The following is an 18,659-nucleotide window of genomic DNA, read 5'->3' on the forward strand; positions in this document are numbered from 1 at the left end:
CCTGTTGAGAGGAACAGAAATTTCCAGTGTCCCAGTGGGAATTGTGCAGTTTACTTTTCTCTTTAATTAGATTGAATGGTGGTTTTAACCCTAGCAGGAGAGATAGCTTTTGATCAAAGGAGAGGTCCAGATGTTACAGTAATTGTAAGGGAAGATTAAACCAGAGGCATGCAAGGGGTCAGGCAAGCTTGAGCTAAAGATTTAAAAAAAAAATCCATGCCCTTGGGACTGTAAATTAATATTCTGTCAAGATCAGACTAGTCCATCAAGGTGTCAGAAAAATCCCAGTGGGCTGGTGCCTGTGGCGGCTGCATCTGGCTGTAGTGGGCTCATGGAGACTCCTTTTCTTCTGTCATCTGATTGCTCTCTCATCTAGCTCTGAATGGCTTTTTGCTTGCTCCTGGCACTTCAGACATCCTCCCCCTCCCTTTTTAGAAGTTAGGGGTGAGGTGTGACATAATCTTTGCTATGATGCTTAGAGGCCTCCAATTAAGCCCTCCCTTTCCCTACTCCCTCTTCCTTCTCTGTCACTTATGCACCCGGATCTGTACCCTTTAGACTCTTGATATTCACCCCACCTTCAGCCCAAGCACTTAAGTCTATATCCCTAATTTGTTTATATAACTGCCCGTCTTCCTCTCTAGCCTGTGAGCTCCTTCAGTCAATAAATCACTGGTATTTATTGGGAGCTTACTATGTGCAGATCACTGTACTAAGCACTTGGGAGAGCACAATACAACAGAATTTGCAAATAAATTCCCTGCCCGTAATTAGCCTAAGTCTAGAGGGGGAGAGGGAGACATTAATATAAATAAGTAGGAATATATACATATTCCTTGTGGGCAGGAAACATTTCTCTCAACTCCATTATATTGTAGTCTCCCAAGCACTTAGCACAGTGCTCTGCACCGTAAGCACTCAATAAGTACCATGGATTGATTGAACACTTGCTGTGTATGGACACTGATATGCCCAGTCTACCAAAATCTCCAATCGATTTCAGAATATCCCAAATACTAGAACTAACACTAGTTAGTTCCATTTCTCCTGCTTCGGTTGTGTCATTAGTGCTTACTACAGTGCTCTGCACAGAGTAAGCACTGAATAAATATGATTGAATGAATGAATTCCACTCCTTCCAGTGTCCCCATTGCCCAGTCTAAGACTCCCCCTTTCCCTCTGAATCTAATTCAATCTTCTGGTCACCCCACCAAAATGATCATCTAGTCACTGGTAACTGGGAATATTCTGAGTGCACTGGAATCACCCTCTGCAGTACTATATATTGTGTGAAGGCTCAAAGAATGGTAGATTGACTTCTTCATTGCCCCACACCAGTTTTCATCAGATTATTCCCCTTCTGAACAACAGAAGAACAGACTTTCAGTCATTTGACAACCCCCTGCTCCTTTCCCCTCCCACCCTGGGCCCGGCAATGTAGCTACCCTTTCTCTGCCCAAAGGCGTGAGAGTGTGTAGGTCATAAGACTCCCATGAAGCGGCACATTGTGTTACCCACCAAGCCATCCGGCAGTACTGTGCCCCAGAATGAATTGTGACTGGATCTTTTATAACTGCACTGTAGACAATTGACAGTAATATGAAAATTACCTTGGAATTTATACTAGGCAGTTTAATTTTGGACCCTGCCAACCAGATCAGAGTGATGTGGCTTCACAAACAGGGTCCTTTTGGTTACTTATCCTTGCTGAAAGCATGATGAAAGTGGAGGGAAAAAAATCCTGCCTTTTATTAAGTATTTTTGATTTATGTATATGCTTCTGCTTTTATCCTCTCAGTATCGTTGCCAATTTGAGGCCAACTATCAGGAGAAATTTGGAAAAACGTATGGCAGACTACATCATTTTGGCTCTTTTTCAGTAGCCCTCTGGAAAAGTTTTCTACAACAATTTTATGAAGAAAAAGTACTCAGCTATTTGGCAGCGGTGCTTGTTTATTCCACTCGATCCTCATTTAGATCTCATTTCCACTTCACCTCTTAGGTATCAATCGTGTCTTGTTTCATAAACACTCCATGTGTATCAAAATGTTCACCGAACTGTTAACTCTGCATTTAGTTCTGTTTTGAGATCATAAATAGTTTCATGTATTTGCAGAAACCTTTCAGGGCAGTTTTAAATTACAAGCTTCCTTGTTAGGTTCAGCTCCATTTTAAATCTCTAGATAGTATCATACTTGGCGAGAGGAAAGGAACAGAATTGTGCAGCCATCAAGGATCAGCCTAAACAGCAACCTCTCAATGCCATTATTGCAGGATAAGTAAGGTTCAAAGGGAGGAGCTTCCCTGGCAAAATTGAGATTGAGGGGAGAGTAGTCAGTGGATAAACATTGAAGCAGGAAGGACAGGAGAGTTTTGTCCACTCCAGTTTCAACCAGTGACCAGTTCTCCTTAGGCATCACCTGCTTTATCTCTTCCAGAGACCTTCCTCACTGAATTTCTTTCCTCTTGGAATATATTTTTCCCAGTCCTGATGCTTCTGGACCCACTGTATCATAAATAGTAGTAAAGACATTGAGTGCTTTCAATTTGTCAGGCACTATAATGGTAGGAAATTGATTCAGGCACCACTGTGGTTATAGGGAGCTCACAGTCTACAAGGGGAGAGGACAGATATGTTGGTGAAGAGTAATGGTGTAAATTCAGAAAAAACAATAGTATCAGAACCTCACTGCTCCTAATGAATAGTCTTAATACTCCTCAGGGCTCCCGGAATGGAGGATTGGGGAAGTACTCAGTTCTCCTCCTCCCTTACGTTGCTGATTTCCTACTGCAACCCAGCCCACATATTTCACTCCTTAACGCCAATCTGCTCACTGAACCTTGATCTTTTCTCTCTCAGCGCTGACCCTTTGTCCATGCCCTCCCTCTGGCCTGAAACTTCCTCCCTTGATATATGACAGTTCACTACTCCCCCGACCTTCAAGACCTTTCTAAAGTCACTCCTTAAAGAGGCCATCCTCGAATAAGCCCTCATTTTCCCTGCTCCATCTTCCTTTTGCGTTGCCTATGCATTTGGCTTTATACCCATCAAGTCCTTGATGTTCACGCAGCCCTCAAACCAACAGCACTTACATAAATATCTGTAACTTATTTTTGATGTCTGTCTCCACCTATAGATTGTAAACTCCTTGTGGATGAGGAGCATGTTTATCAACACTGATGTATTGTTCCAAATGCTCAGAACAGTACTCTGCCCACAGTAAGCACTCATTAAATGCCATTGATTGATTGTCAGGTACTGCATTAGGGGATTGGAGTTGTGTGGAGTTGTGTGAGGATCTGGGGGGTTAAGCAGGGGTGCCTTGCAAGGACCCAGAACCTATGGCATCTGCAGAGACTGGACCGTGGGGGCTAGAGATCTGAGTCAGGTGGAGAGCTGCAAAGCAGTGGGTCAACTGGAGGTTAGGGCTCTGATCTAGTCTCTCACAACCTGAAGGAGGATAAGGTAGCAGGAATGAGAAGAGCTGAGCACACAGTGGTGGAGGGGGATGAAATTGGGGTGCATAGGGACACAAAAGTCCCAAAGAATAACAGAAGGGAAGGTATGAGGTAGGAGGGGTAGAAGGGAGTATACAGTGTACTTTAATTGCCTGAAAGGCTCAATTGTTCCATCAGTCGTTATGTCAGCAACAGGGGAATAAGAAATTGCACTTAAGTGTAAGGGAAATCATGTCCCATAGTATGGTGGTTCACAGTACATTCCCATTTACAAGATGGCCTGCTCTATGACAGACACATCAATTAACTTCTCTGTGTGCCTCAGTTTCCTTATCTGTTAAATGGAGATTCAGTACCTGTTTGCTTTCCCTCTTAAATTCTGATTACCTAATCTACCCCAGAATTTAGCACAGTGCTTAGCACATAGCAAGGGCGTAAGAAATACCACGATGACTGAAAATTTAAAATAAAAACATGAGATCCGACTGTATATTTAAGTCCTGGGGGAGGATATAAATGCATGTTTAAAGTTTTAGAAGTGGGTTTGTGTGACTTTGGGTATTGGGAGTTAATTTGGGAAGACTTGTTGGGGGAGGTCCGAGTTTATTAAGACACAGCACTGAGCTGGATTCAGACAGATGTGTGTTGTCAGAAGAACATTCCTTAAAGCTGCCCTTGTGTTCTAGCCAAACCCATAGAGAAGACAAGTGCAACCTGGCAGAGTTTAGGATACTTATAATCTGTTGAATTTGAAGATTTGGTTCTAGTAATGGTGCTCAGTATGTATGCATTTTCCAAGGGTGAATGAAAAGATGAATGAGGGCCCAAAATCCACCTGTGCACTGTGTGTGCATCAGTGTTGTCCTTTGGTTTGTGGTTTTCGCCCTCCCCCATAGAGCCTAGCATCATTATAGGCACTGCTTCTACCTCACCCAGCCATACCAGTATGCTCCACATTCTTCCAAGCAAATCTCATCCAATTCTCTGTTTTTGAAGTTGGATTTCAGGAGTCTTCAATCAGTATTTCTGCTAATACTGGAAACCAGAACATTCAAAGTTGAGATGTATATGCAAAATAAAAGGGCATCAGTGAGAATAGTGACAACATTTTTCTCAATTTCTCAAATTCAGGAATGTTGGGATAATGATTGATCTAGTTATAAGGCTTTGTTTAGTAATGACCAAAAAAAAAATCAATTTTACTTCTTTTCTACAGGCACTAGTAGCAGCATATGTGCTGACTGCTTCAGTTGGTGTTGAAATATGGTATAGGCCTTTGGTGTTCGGTTATTACATCACAGCTGTACTAATGACCTTGATTATAGGTGAGTTCTCTGAATGGCTAAAATGTGTTCTATTTTTTTCACCATGTATTTTTGTACTGTTCTGAAGATTGTTTTTGACTAGGATTTTCATTTAAGAGTTGATTTTTAAGATGGTGATGATAGGGATTTTAGAATAGTTAAAGGTTGATCGTGATGTGATTGACCTGAAAATTGTTTTTGTAACTGTCTTTATCTGATATACCTGACTCATGAGGAAAGACTTCAGGACCTGGGATTATTTAGTCTGACTGATGGAAGATAATAATACTAATTAAGCGTTTATGAGAACTGTACTAAGCACTGAAGTAACTATAAATAATCAGTTCAATCTGAGGAAGAGAAGGATGAAAAGAGACTTACTAATGGTTTTCAAGAATAAAGAGAGGTTTGGGTTGTCTTCATTTTTGCTGTTCCTAGACTGGGCTAGTCTCCAGAGATTGGAGCTGGAAAGTCCTTGACCGGTTCCACTGCCCTCCCGTATATGGTACTACCAAATTTGATTTTTCTCGATATTTAAGAAGTGTCTTGGTTTCCCTCCCCCCTTTACAAAAAGGCATCTATTCCAAGCTTTTTGCAAACTCCATAAGAACACAAGTTGTAAAATGTTCTTGAGACCCTCAATAAAATGGAGCATCACTGTTTTTTATTAGGCAGGCAATTGTTTTTTTTATTTTTACATAGGGGCATCACTACTAAAGAATTCCTTGAACCACGAAATGTCACTGCAGTTGGAAAAAGAGTGTTTTCAGTAGGTTAGAAGTACAAGATTTTAATACCCATGCTGCCAGGGTGAAATTGGCCAGGAAGCACAGAAGTTTTTATTAAGAAATACATGTCAATCCTCTCTGATTTGACTGCAGAACATTCATTTTATTTTATCTTTTCAATGTATGGCCTTTTTTAATGTTTCTGGAAAAAAATAGTCATGCATCTAACAGAGAGGACCACAACAAAGAGCCAAAGTCACGAAAGACTATAAAACCCCCATTTAATGAGAAAGTAATGACCTTCCCTTTACTTGACAAGCCCTTAACTCACACTCCTTAACATATTTAGAAGATTTGTGAAGGAGAGTTTTGTTAAAGCAGCAAGTTCCCAGGAGCAGGCTTCTGGCCCCTTATCACCCTCTCCCAAAACAACTTCATCACCAAAGCTTGCTCTAGATCAGTTAAGGCCAACAAGGCTGAGTTTGTGAGTAACATATGCTAACCATTTTAATATGACAGCATTGATATTTGCAAGTAAAAGTGCCCATTCTCTTTATTTCTAATTGGGACAAGTTAAATGAAGAGAATGATCTGGTAAATGGGATCAGTGTAATAAGTGATATGGAAAAATTAGAGCTAAAATCTTCACTTTCCCTCAGAAGCAGAAGTTTTGACCCAAGTTATGAAGATAACTTCCTTAAATTCAGCTGGTATATTTAAGCACATTACCAATGAGTCATTTAAAATGGATTCTTTGCTGTTGTGAACAATATACTAAGAAACTCTCTCTTCTCAAGTTCAGGCATTTTGTTGCAGATGCATGTTTAAATTAAAAACAGTAATGAAGAAGCTGAGTGAACATATGGATTAGGCCATGTTACAGAATTTACCATCTCAACACCTCATCTAATCAATTCTGATCAGTAATCCACTGTCATTTAATGGCTTCTTAGTAAACAAGCATGCCTTTTATTCAAAGTAGGACCCTCCACAAAATATAGAATCTTCACATATCATGGTGTCCACTTCCCCACTGTCCTCTCCACAGCCCCCTTTCTAGCAAAATCTATTTGTACTTCCCTCCTCAGCCTTGCTTTCCTGCAGTCTCTGACTCATTCCCCAGGACCCAGTCTCCCCTTTCTTCCCGATCCTTGGACAATCTCATTTGCTTCACTCTCCCCTTACCCCTCACAATTCCTAGAGGGTCCCTCCCCAAGGCATTTCTGGCCATTGCCTCCATTTATTCAATCCTGGGATCTGCTTGCTTAGCAGCCCTGGAGGGCTTGAGCTCCTGCCAAGCCTGACTAGTCCTGAGGCCTCTAATGCCATGCCCTAGGTCAGTCAGTACCCCTGATGCCTTTGCTGGCATTGCTTTTCCCTCACTCCCGAAAGTGCCGGAGTTAAGCCGCCCATTGACATGCTCACTCAGTGCCCTGTAACTGGCAGACACATTAAGCGATAAGTTTTGGGAGCAAGATACGCTTGTGTCTTCCAAGTATTCTGAAGGGCAGCAACATACAAAGTTCAAAGCTGATATCTGACTCACCTACTCTTTGGTGATTTGCATGACGTGAGTTGCTTATCTCATTCCTAGTAGACAGTGGTTCAGGCTCCATCCAAAAAGCTTAGCTAGTATGATAAGTTAAGGACCGAGTTATGAGCACTATTCCCACACTTCATTCTCGTTTCTCAGGGAAGCTCTAAAACAGTCACGCTGGCCTCGGTAACAATTTTCAGCTCTGCAGTTGAAGAAGGTTTTAGAGTGATCGACTGAAGCGGCGGTAAGGGAGAGGGTGACAGAAAAAGAGAGAGGAGAAAGGGAACAGAAATGAAATGTAGGGAGTGGTACTGGCTCAATGCAGAAATGGGGCTGGGTTGCAGTCTGTTGCTTTGCCTTTTGAACCTAAAGGTTTGCTTTCCTACTTGGAGAAAGGCTAAAAATGGTTTTGGAGAAACATCACGCTCAAATGCCATGTGCCACATTTTTCTAGAGTGTGTGATAGAAGGCTTTAATTTGCTGCTTCTAAGTGCTTACTTTTCTGTTACCAAAAATCACTCAGCCACAAGCATTTATTGAACACCCACGGGGTGTGTAGCATTTTAGTATTAGGTTGCCACTTTTCATTTGGTTTGTGCCAAATCTGCTTTGGTGGAAAGTAAGTAGCTTTTTAGTTCTGATAGACTCATGCTATTTTTCTGCAAGAAATGAAAGCAAAGTCATTTGTGAGCATTCTTCCCTTATGATTTTAACCCTTTTCCCAGTCCCCCACCTTGAAATCTTGTTTTAGGGTTAGGAGGGTTGGGCTGATCCCACCCAGGCTCTTTTAGTCCTAATCCCAGATGAATTGAGGGACAGGCTGCAGAGTCATACCAGTCATCCCTCTTGTATTTTCTGCAGCCCTGAAGAGGAGCAGCAGCGTGGTCTAGAGAACCTGGGATCTAATCCCAGCTCTGCCATTTGCCTGCTCTGTGACTTTGGGCAGGTCACTAAACTTCTCAGTGCCTCAGTTTCCTCATCTGTAAAATGGGGATTAAATAATTGTCCTCTTCCTGCTGAGACAATGAATCCCATGAGGGACAGGGACTGTGTCTGACCTGATTAACTTGTATCTACCTCAGTGCATAGGGCAATGTTTGACATGTAGTGAGTGCTTAACAAGTGTAATAATAATGGTAATAATAATAACATATGAGGGATAAGGCAACCTTCCCTCCTTTTTCATTCCATTGTTTCATCATTGAAAATAGACATTGCCCACTGGAAAAAAAGAACTCACAAAATGTCAACCCCATGCAAGCAGGAGGAGTTGGGGTTGGGTCATGGGCTGTTTAGGGTTGATTCAATCATTTTTTTATGGCATTTGTTAAGCACTTTCTATGTGTCAAACGTTGTTTTGTGCACTTACTATATGCAGTACACTATATTAAGCACTTGAGAGAGTAGTGTAGACATTCCCTGCCCACAACAGGTTTGTAGGTTCAGGAAGGGTGAAGTGCTTTTGTGCTCCAGAACCACTCTTCCACAAGTCTGCACTTCTTCTGGTTTCTCCTCATGTGTATCCAGACCCCACTGGAGCATACCAGTCTCTGAAGGTCGGAGTCCCCACCCTAACTTTGTCCACTGCCTGGGTTAGCATTCCAGGGATCGCTATAACTACAGCGATGATTTGTCATGAAACTGAGGATACTTGCCTTCTACATTCTTCACGAAGGCGTTGGAAAAGATAACAAATTATTGGGTTAGCTGCCAGAGAGTGAGAGCACTACTCCTTAACTATAGGTTAGGCACTTTGTGGGATATTAACTCTTTGTGTACAGGAATACTTTTGTGAAGTATAGAGGAGGTGGAAGTTGTCATCTCCATTTTACCATAAAAGAAAGCAGAAGAGAGAGGGTACCATTAGTGGCTGGAAAGTATTGACACCTTTTGATGATGATGAGGGAATTTGTTGTTGTTGTTGTTTGGTTTTTTATGGTACTTGTTAAGCGCTTACTATGTGCCAAGCACTTGTTAAGTACTTACCATGTGCCATGCACTGTTCTAAGCCCTGGAGTAGATACAAGATAGGTTGGATACAGTCCCTAATTCACGTAGGGCTCACAGTCATAATCCCCATTTTACAGATGAGGGAAGTGAGGCCCAGAGGAGTGAAGTGAACCTAACCGTTCCCAAAGAGTAGGGGATAGTTGCACTAAACAGATTATGTTCCAGGCTTTTACAGGACTCCAGAATCTTTGAAAACAAGGTATGTTTTCGATTCAAAATATTAATTCTATTTTTGTGACTTAGGTTGAACTGGCATTGTTATTACAGTCTACAAATTACAACAATTACATTTTTAATGGTATTTTTTAAGAGCTCACTATGTGTCAAGACTGTCCTAAGTGCCAGAACAGATGCAAGTTTATCAGGTCAGAGACAGACCCCGCCACATCTAGAACTCACAGTCTTAGCTAGAGGGAGGAGGATTTCATTTGTATTTGTTATTGAGGTAATCTCTAGTTTATGACAGGTAAGTCAGAAATTCCACTTTCTAAAATGAGGCAGTGTATAATGAATCCCCAGTTCCTTAAGTTGGGGAACCACTTAAGGAATAACTAGCTTTACTTTGATGAGCTTCAATTCCACATTATTAAATCTTTCTGTTAAGTATCTGGTGTAGTGTGGCGTACCAAGAGGATACTTGGTAAACGCTGCTGCTACTAACTCCTCCTCCTACTGCTGCTGCTTTAGTGATGCCAGTATATCGTAACACGTAGATAAGTACTAGAAAAGGGGTGGCTAAACTGAAGCTCATGAACCTCAGGCAGCTTTTCTTCCCAAGCTGGGCAGCTCATGGTTCACTGTTTTCTCTACGCCACGGGCCGCATTGTGCCGCTACTTCAGCCCTTTCAGTGGTGTGCTCCCCCTCCCCCTGCCTGCCCTCTTGGGCCTGGGAAAAGGGGAGCACCAGGACCCTCCTCCAGCCCGGCCTCCCTCACCCACTACCACCACTTTGCCCTTCTCCCTTCCTCCAATCTCCTGACCGCCAGAGGACCTGCTTTCTGCCACTTTCCACTACCCACCTGCTCCCTGTTTTTAAACTACAATCCTCAGACATTTTCTGTTTTTGATTTGTGGCACTTAAGTTCATGATGCTTGGGCACCCCATACTAGAATATTCTAGCACCTATGATCCGGAAACAAAATCCAAGCTTTCTAGTCTTCTTTTATGGTCAGCGAGAAGCATAAATGGTTAAAAAATACATGTTAGAAGTAGCTTTTACAACTGATAACTGTATTTAAATTTTATATAACAGAATATTTATTTTGCAACTTATGGCTAGCCTAAACCTTGATTACATTTTCATAAGACTTTATTTTCTCAACCACTAAGTAGTTGGGAAAAATAAACATAAAAATTCCTTTGTTCAGAAGTGGGAGTTCCTTTAAAAAGTTAAATATAGAGAAGTTGGGTAGTAGTGGTTACAGTATTTTTTGAGGGTCCTCTGGGCACACTGAAGTGTAGGAAGTGATTTGGAAGTACAGCAGAAGTATAAACTAGGTTCCCTTTCCACAGGAACTTATACCCTACTGAGGGAGACAAGCAAAAATATCAAAAATACACATATAAACATACACAGTTCTGAGGATGGATATAAATAAAAGCATAAGTGCAAGTCAACCGATGGATCAATAAAAATGAGGATATTTATAGTCAGGGAAAGTTTGTTGCAGGAATTGGGATTTTAGGAGGGGCTTGAAAGTGGAGAAACTCTGTCAACTAGGAAGTCTGGTTTGTCCAGAAAGAATTACTGGTAAAACAATTAAATCTGGGTCTTTGGATTCCTAATCTGCTGTGGTCTGTAGAGAATGCTTTCAAATGGCAGTCCAGTTGAATGTTTTACAAATATAACTCTTATCACTAGCATTTCTTAAATGCCTATTTGTATAGAAAGTTATACAAAGCACTGTTCAAACCAGAAACAAGAACCCTAAACCCTCCCCTCTATGAGTTTACCCTAGTAAACAGTGAAGTGGCGAGAGAGATTTAGAGTGGCTGACAAATGTAAAGATATCTAAATTCTTTAAGGCCAGAGAGATCAAGTCTCCTAATTCTCTTGTACCCTACCAAACAGTCCAATGCTCTGTACACAGTTGATGCCTATTTAAATTATGTATGCTTGTATGCATTTTGGTTCAAGGGAATTTAGTAGAATTATGTGAAAATATTTGTAGGAGCTTGGTGGAGAGAACTCCATTTCTGTGCCCATTATTCAGGGAAGGCTTCCTGAGGGAGTTGGGATTTCAGAACTGTTGAATAATAGCAGAATACATTCATTCAGTCATATTTATTGAGTGCTTACTCTGTGCAGAGCACTATGTTCTTCCCCTTGACTCTATTTATTGCCATTGTTCTTGTCTGTCCATCTCCCCCGATTAGACTGTAAGCCCGTCAAACGGCAGGGACTGTCTCTATCTGTTGCCGACTTGATCATTCCAAGCGCTTAGTACAGTGCTCTGCACATAGTAAGCGCTCAATAAATACTATTGAATGAATGAATACTAAGCACTTGGGACAATACAAGATGCCCACAACGAGCTTACAGTCTAGAGGCGGCAGGGGGAAAATGTAAAGATTCAGGTGTTTCACCCAGCTTGGAGCTCCAGGATTCCAAAGCTCTTCACATAGGTGACAGAGGAACTGGCCTGGAAGCATAGCTACACCACTGCTTAGTACAGTGCCTGGCACACAGAAAACACTTAATGAATACCACAATTATTAATGGAATTTCTCATCTTCTACCTTCCAAGAGCTACTGGATTATAAATACTGGGAGAGCTGCGATCAGGTCTACCAATTCTATTGTGCTCTCCCAAGCACTTAGTACGGTGCTCAGAATACTTTAACTGCTCAGTAGATACCCATTGTTCGATTGAAAGTTCAAGCAGCCCATTAGACCTTTGAGAGAAGACATCCTGTCCCTATTGGAGGAGACTATGATCCAAATTGAGGCCAAAAGAGCCCCCCTTTGCAGGGAGAGGAAGCCTGAGTGGGTGGGCATGGAAGCTTGGCCTAGTGCAGAATTTAGGAGGCCAGTTATTTGTGGCCAGTGTGTAATTGCTAACTAAATCAATGTCTCAGAAGTAGCTGGCTGTTGGCATCTAGTAGCTTTAGAATCCTCTTTCTAAATCTGGCCTTTCTCACTTGGTTTCCTTTTTTTTTTTAATATGAAAAGCTTAGACTCTTCAGTATTGCGGCAGGAAATTCAGATTTAACCTCAAGAGTCAGTGTTTTGTCTTCTGTCTCTTTTAATGTAACACAGATGTTTGAATGGCTAGATTTTACTCAGGTTTTATTGAACTTCTGTCTCCCCCTCTTTTTAATAGAAAACATAGCTAAACTGCAGTGCTCATTAAACTTAGAAAATCCAACAAGCAGTAATGTTGGGAATGTACACAAGGAGACTGGAGAACACTTAGGAGGTTTCTTTGGCCTGCACGCCCTTCAGCTATTCTAGGAAGAAAGATTTTTTCCATGGGAGAGCAGGGCACAGAGGGACAATTAAAATAGTAAAAATGAGAAGAGAAATCCTACTATGAACAGAGAAAACTGTGCTGGCTGAATGAGTCATTTGAAGAGTGTTTTGGGAACTTAATTACTTGGGGAGCTTGCAGTTGGTAGAGTAGGGCTGTGCTCGGTCTAGATACCATTCAGTCTGCACCCACAGTTCATCCTCTGTCCTTATCTTTCTCCTGGGCCAGGCAGCATCTTGAGTTATTCAGAGGCAGACTATTGATCAAATGAAACCTGGACCCTTCTGCACTTCTCAGCCAGATTATTCAATATGATCTCTATTTATAGGCGGGATCCCAATAAAATCAACTGATCAATCGTATTTCTTTTTTTGCACTTACTGTGCAGAAAACTGAACTAACCTCTTGGGAGAGTACAATATAACAGAGTTGGTAGACGCATCCCTTGCCCACAGTGAATTTACAGTCTAGCGGGATGAAAATCTGACTACTCTTGGCATTATACTCTTTGGCAGGTTAATTCAAGTCCATCTGTCCAGCTTACCCAAAAATATATGGATTTTTTTCAGATGAAGTTGAAATCCTTGTAAATCAATTTAAATCTGGATGCCTTTCACCCAGTTTCAGGGTAGACATGGGAATTCGCAAACCTACGGCCCTCCAACTTTTTAAAATTAAAATGTTAAACCCACAGCAGTGATCCTCTCTACTCTGAGCAGTTCTCAAGCCCTCCAGATTTAATTGTAAATCTCCAGATTTAATTGTAAATCTCCAGATTTACTGCATTCCACATTTTCTTTTTTTTCCCTTTAATTTTGCAGTTGAGAAAATTCAGTATAGTCATCATTTAGAGGAACCAGTTAGCATAAGAACAAACTTTCACATCTTGGATAGACACCACCTTGTAATGGTGATACATGGTCTCTGTTTCTGATTTTTGTCATGTTTACTATATTACCCAGGAATCCACTGGCCATTAATATTCAGTAGTATTATCAGCTTTGGAAAGAGCCATTCATTATTCTGTTTGCTGGACTTAATTTTATATATTGTCTTTACTACTGTATTTTATTTGCCCAAGTGCTTAGTACAGTGCTCTGCACATAGTATGTGCTTAATAAATACAATTGAATGAATGAATGAATATGGTCATGTGTATGTACATGTGGATGGGGTTGCAATGCCGTATGGCCTCAAGGAAAGGGCATGGACTGGGGTGGGGGTCATTGGATCTGGGTTCTAAACCTGGTTCTGCTATGTGCTGGCCATGTGGCCAAGGGCAAGTCACTCTCCATGCCTCATTTTCCTCATCTATAAAATAGGGATTCAATACCTGTTCTCCCTCGGATTTAGAATATAAGCCCTGAGTGGGACAGGGATTGTGTCTGATCTGATTATCTGATATCTACCACAGCACTCAGTGTAGTGCTTGGCACACAGTAAATGCCTAACAAGTTCCACAATTATTTTTTTACCAAAGATTCCCAAATTATGGTCTGGGATACCTGGGGTTTCCAAATAATCTGAGGTCCTACCATCCCCTTGGCGGTGTTGCTGCTCTAGTCTTGCCCTATCTATAGGTGTCAATTCCATAAGAGGCCTGGGGGCACCTGCCTCCACAGATCCATGAGCTGAACTCCAGCCTTGCTCATTCCAAGATTTGGACAGAGCTGAGAGTTTCCGGTCAGGATTTAAAAGACCTAAGGTAGTAGCTTTATCACCTGTAAACTCATTGAAGCTTGTCTCCTCCTCTGCAGTCCCCACCCTGCTCAAATCCCTGGCCCCTCCTTGTCCCTGCATTCAAAATGAAAAGTTGGCACCTGTGGCTCTGTTCCCATATGCACATCCTCTCCCCCACCCCCTCTTCCTCACTGCTCCTTCACAATATCTTCTGGGCTTTCTTCCCTGAAGACATCCCCATCTGTTCCTAAATTCCTTCCTCCACCCTCGCAGAGCTTGGAGCAGGTCTCCATCAGCCCTTGGGGGAGGGTAAGGGAACTAGAGGAGCAGGGAGAGTAAAGGAGAACAGAACTGAAAGTGCCAATTTAGAGTTTGGTAAAGGGAGGAGATTTGGAATGGACAGGGGTCATGGTACGATGTAAGGTCAAGGAAATCTAGCTCAAGGTGAGGGGACAATTTGGGATGGAAGTGCCTGTAGTAGAAGGAAACGCCCTCTTCTCTCAGGGCTGACGAGAGTGGGAGGGAGGTCCTTTCTTCTTCCCTCTCCCCATATTAGGGATGGAAGTGGGCATTTCTGCCCCACCCAAGAGGCCCTCAGACTGAAAACATTTTGACAGTTACGCCAATTATAATGTTATGTGGTTGCTGAAATTCTTAGTCAATTCACTCAGGAAATCATTAAGTTGCAAGACGGCACGGTAGTTCTGTACGTCTCATTTCAGTAGAGGCCTGTTGCTATCTGTAGAGCATAATTATAAAACATCACCATTTACAAATCTTTTATGTCTTTCCAGGCTGCAGCATATTTCTTTCTCTCCCCCAGACATTGCACAATATTCACATGTAAGTATAATTTATATAAGATCATTGATATGCTGTCCTATAAAAATCAGAGTTAATGGCTTTCTCTCAAGGAAAGTGACTGTAATGTTTGAAATGATTGCCATGATTCTTTCTAGGTTTGCTCGTTCAGATTTACTTGAGTGTTTCTTGGGACCAAATTTTACTCTCTGAGAAATGTTGTTACCTCCACCATTCATTTGATCTTATTTATTGAGTGCTTACTGTGTGCAGAGCACTGTACTAAGTGCTTCCCTTTACCTCTCCAGGGTCAGGGTTTACCTAGCAAATATTTTTCATCCAATAGGAAGAAAATCATTGGTTACAGCAATTTTGTTTGTTTAGTGAATCAACCCATTTTCCTTGTTTCTTCACATTAGCACTCTGTGAGCTTAATATTTCAATGCCTCCATTTTTGCTTTTTTATATTCCTACATATGGAATGGTTTAAAAGTCAGATAAAATAGCAACTCTTCTAGATATTTGAAATGCACATCTCTTGAAACTCCAGACATTGAATATTCTAAATAAATACTAGGCCTTTGAAGTCAAGCAATAAAATGAGGCCTTATATTTCTGTATTGCAGCATTACTTTCAGGTAATTACCATGCCGCAAACATAGGACAATTACTTTTTTAAAATTTAAATTTAGGGTTTTTTTTAGGTTTAGATGCTTTTTTAGAAACTTCCGCTGTCCCAGTTAGTGATTTACATGGTGTGGAAAAGTGTCTTTCTGGGAAGTGGTGATGGTTGTGAAGTTCTCAGGTTGGTAACATTTGTTCAGAGATGCAGTCTGGGGCCTCAAGGAGCCTTCCTCAAAAGATGAAGATTATGGAATGGCTCCTGGAGGCAGTGTGCACACCCTTTTGCAAAAGACCTCCGTTCAGTAGTCTCCTTGTCAGCTTTACAGAAATCCTTCCTGTCTATCCATTTGTTCTGGGGTAGGGGATACTATTGAGAAGCTACAGTCATCCAATAAAGAAAGCATACCATAACAAGATCTCTCCCCCAGGTTTGGAATTCTTTCCCCCTCTGTGCACAAAACATGAAGAGATGTGCTGCGTGGCCCAATCACTAGTCCTCTGATTTGATAGTTGAGTCTTCTAAAGATTCCAGATTACATTTGCATATTTATCAGAAACTCAATTTAAGGTCTTCCATTAATGACTACCCTGAAGAGGCAAATTTGAAAACTGGCAAAATCAAGCAAAGGAAGTTTGCCTTTCCCTTAACTTCTGCATGTCTTCCCCTTCATGACCAATCCATATAAATAACACATTTTGATGAGATCATAAAAATGCAGTTATGTCAGCATCCTACACTTACAGTTCTTATTGTTATTAATAAGCAATTTTATCACACTTTCCAAATCTATTTAGAGCATTCCATTCATTTTAATTAGCTGGGAGTGGACATGGCTCTGTGTATAATATGCCTACAGTTGCTGTTACCAATTTAGGGATGTTCTTTGTATTTCCCAGATGCAAACCTCTCCTAGATGAATTTGTATGAGAATTTCAGTCTGGCCAAACAAGGGACAAGACGCTCAATCACCTTGTTTGTAAATTGTAATTATTTAGTCCTGGGATCTTAAAAATGTAGCCTGCCTTTGAATCCTAGAAAATATATTGTGGAACTGGATTATCTTTCATTAGGCAACATTAAAATATTGCTAGTTTGGTGAAATCTTTTAATCTCAAGATGTCACATTATCCTCTGAAAATGAATTTGAGTGGAAAAAATGTAAATTAAAGGTTTTAAAATAGGAACTATGAAGTTTCAATAACTAATTCCACATTATGCAGCTGAAATTCAGAGTTGAAGCTCTTTCCTCTGTCTTTAACTTTCTCAATTTGTACAAACATGGAAAGTTTCACTCATTGGTTTGTGGATTCTGAGGTTTGGCTGCAATAGAAGGGAGTTGAAAACAGAATTTTAATTTCGTAGACTCTATCGACCCACCCTCATACGCTGTGTGCGGTAGTACATTATTCATGAAAAAGGAATCATCTAGAATATACCAGTGACGATGTTGAAATAAGTGTTTTCCCCCCAGAATATAACTGGGTAGCAAAGGCCGTCTTAAAGGTACTTAATGGAACTCTGAATAATAGCCAAAAAATACTTGAGAAACAAACACATTAAGCAAGTTTCTGGTTAGTTATGTAATGAGATGGAGGTATTTTAGATGTGCCTGGACCATATTTATTTAAATAATTTATGTGGAGAAATAGTCAAAAGATGAGATCCCTTATATTTTTAGTTCGTATCTGAGCCTCGATGATTAGAAACGATTTCAATGAACCTTTGAATTCTCTATACTTAGGGCATATGTGAAGAAAACCCTGAAGAAAGATTCTTTATATGAAGCACTTTTACCTCTGGTGTCACCTGTTATCCTGTTTCTCCTCCTCACTGCCTGGGTGGCTTTATCTCCATGTGACATACTAATCAAACAACCCAGACTATTTTTGTGGATGGTTGGTGTTGCCTTCTCCAATGTTACTGTAAGTATCTAAGAGTTCTAAGAGATTCAGAATTCTGCTACTCATCTTAACTTTGCCAAATGGGGTGTTGAGTGACCTCAAGGTCAAGTTTCAGAATGCATTTTTTTTTTTAAGAGCTGGGTCTGCTGTTAGAAGTGCTCGAGTTCAAATAAAATGCGTGGCTAAAATATGGGCCAGCCATCAAGCACCAGAATCTGGTAAAACTAAACCTGAGTTGTTGCTAATATTAATCAGTGCCCTCTTTGAGCTCTGGCTGACTTGGCTTACTCATGGCAACCTCCACATGGCATCACCCAGGCTCCCCAGACCTTGGTTGCTTGAATTAGTGTTTATTCATGGTAGAGTTTTTCACCTATTTGCCTGATATTTGAACCAAGTAACAGTATATAAGTATTCACACCCTCACAATCAGAGGGAATTCTGCCCTTGGGGGCAAACTTATATTGACTGCTGCTGTTCAGATCATCTGGCTGGGACAACACTTGTAAGCACGCTAGAAGGGGGACTGACTAAACGCTAGCAGGGGGACTGCCACAATAGGTGTATTTAATGAGTGCTTACTGTATGCACAGCTCTGCACTAAGCCCTTAGAAGAGTACAGTACAGCAATAAACACACATTCCCTGCCCACAACAACCTTACTGTTAAACTGAATGCTTTTAAAAGCCACAAATCTTTGGGCTTTATCCTCTCAGCATAAGGACTCCAACAGTGAGGTTTAAGTCAAGAGAATGGTGCTGTTTCTTCCCTTTCCTGGTCACCTCCCCACAGAGACAGGTTTTAGAACATCCTCTGATGAGACACATTCAAGTACCTAGAGGTCTCTGGGCAATCTCAAAAGGATAGGAGTAATCATTTTCTGGATTTTCTCCATCTCCTTCCTTTATTTTCTGTTATGGTATTTAAGCACTTATATACGTCAAGCACTTTGTTCTAAGTGTTGGGGTAGATTCAAGTTATTCAGGTTGGACACAATCCCTGTGCCATATGGGGATCACAGTCTCAGTCTAAGTAAGAGGGAGAACAGGCATTGAATCCCCATTTTGTATCTGAAGAAACCGAAGCACAGAGAAGTCAAGTGACTTCCTCAAGATTACACAGCAAGCAAGTGGCAGAGCTAGG

The 18,659-nt window shown here is 41.2% G+C and overlaps 1 protein-coding gene across 3 annotated transcripts in view; it reads left to right on the forward strand.

Moving 5' to 3' along the window:
- The window catches only part of LOC100084563 (ethanolaminephosphotransferase 1-like), a 79,624-nt gene that overhangs the window by 54,702 nt on the left and 6,263 nt on the right, over positions 1 to 18,659 (forward strand). For all 3 annotated transcript variants that reach the window (XR_003760811.2, XR_003760812.2, XM_029068420.1), the window contains exons 8-10: positions 4,676 to 4,784; positions 14,984 to 15,032; positions 17,357 to 17,537. Coding sequence is in view for 1 of the 3 variants with exons in the window: in XM_029068420.1 (XP_028924253.1) it covers positions 4,676 to 4,784; positions 14,984 to 15,032; positions 17,357 to 17,537 (339 nt within the window). In the remaining 2 variants the exon portion in view is untranslated. The remainder of the gene's footprint in view (positions 1 to 4,675; positions 4,785 to 14,983; positions 15,033 to 17,356; positions 17,538 to 18,659) is intronic.

This window comes from Ornithorhynchus anatinus, chromosome 7 (assembly GCF_004115215.2).
Source record: "Ornithorhynchus anatinus isolate Pmale09 chromosome 7, mOrnAna1.pri.v4, whole genome shotgun sequence".
Classification (NCBI taxonomy): Eukaryota; Metazoa; Chordata; class Mammalia; order Monotremata; family Ornithorhynchidae; genus Ornithorhynchus; species Ornithorhynchus anatinus.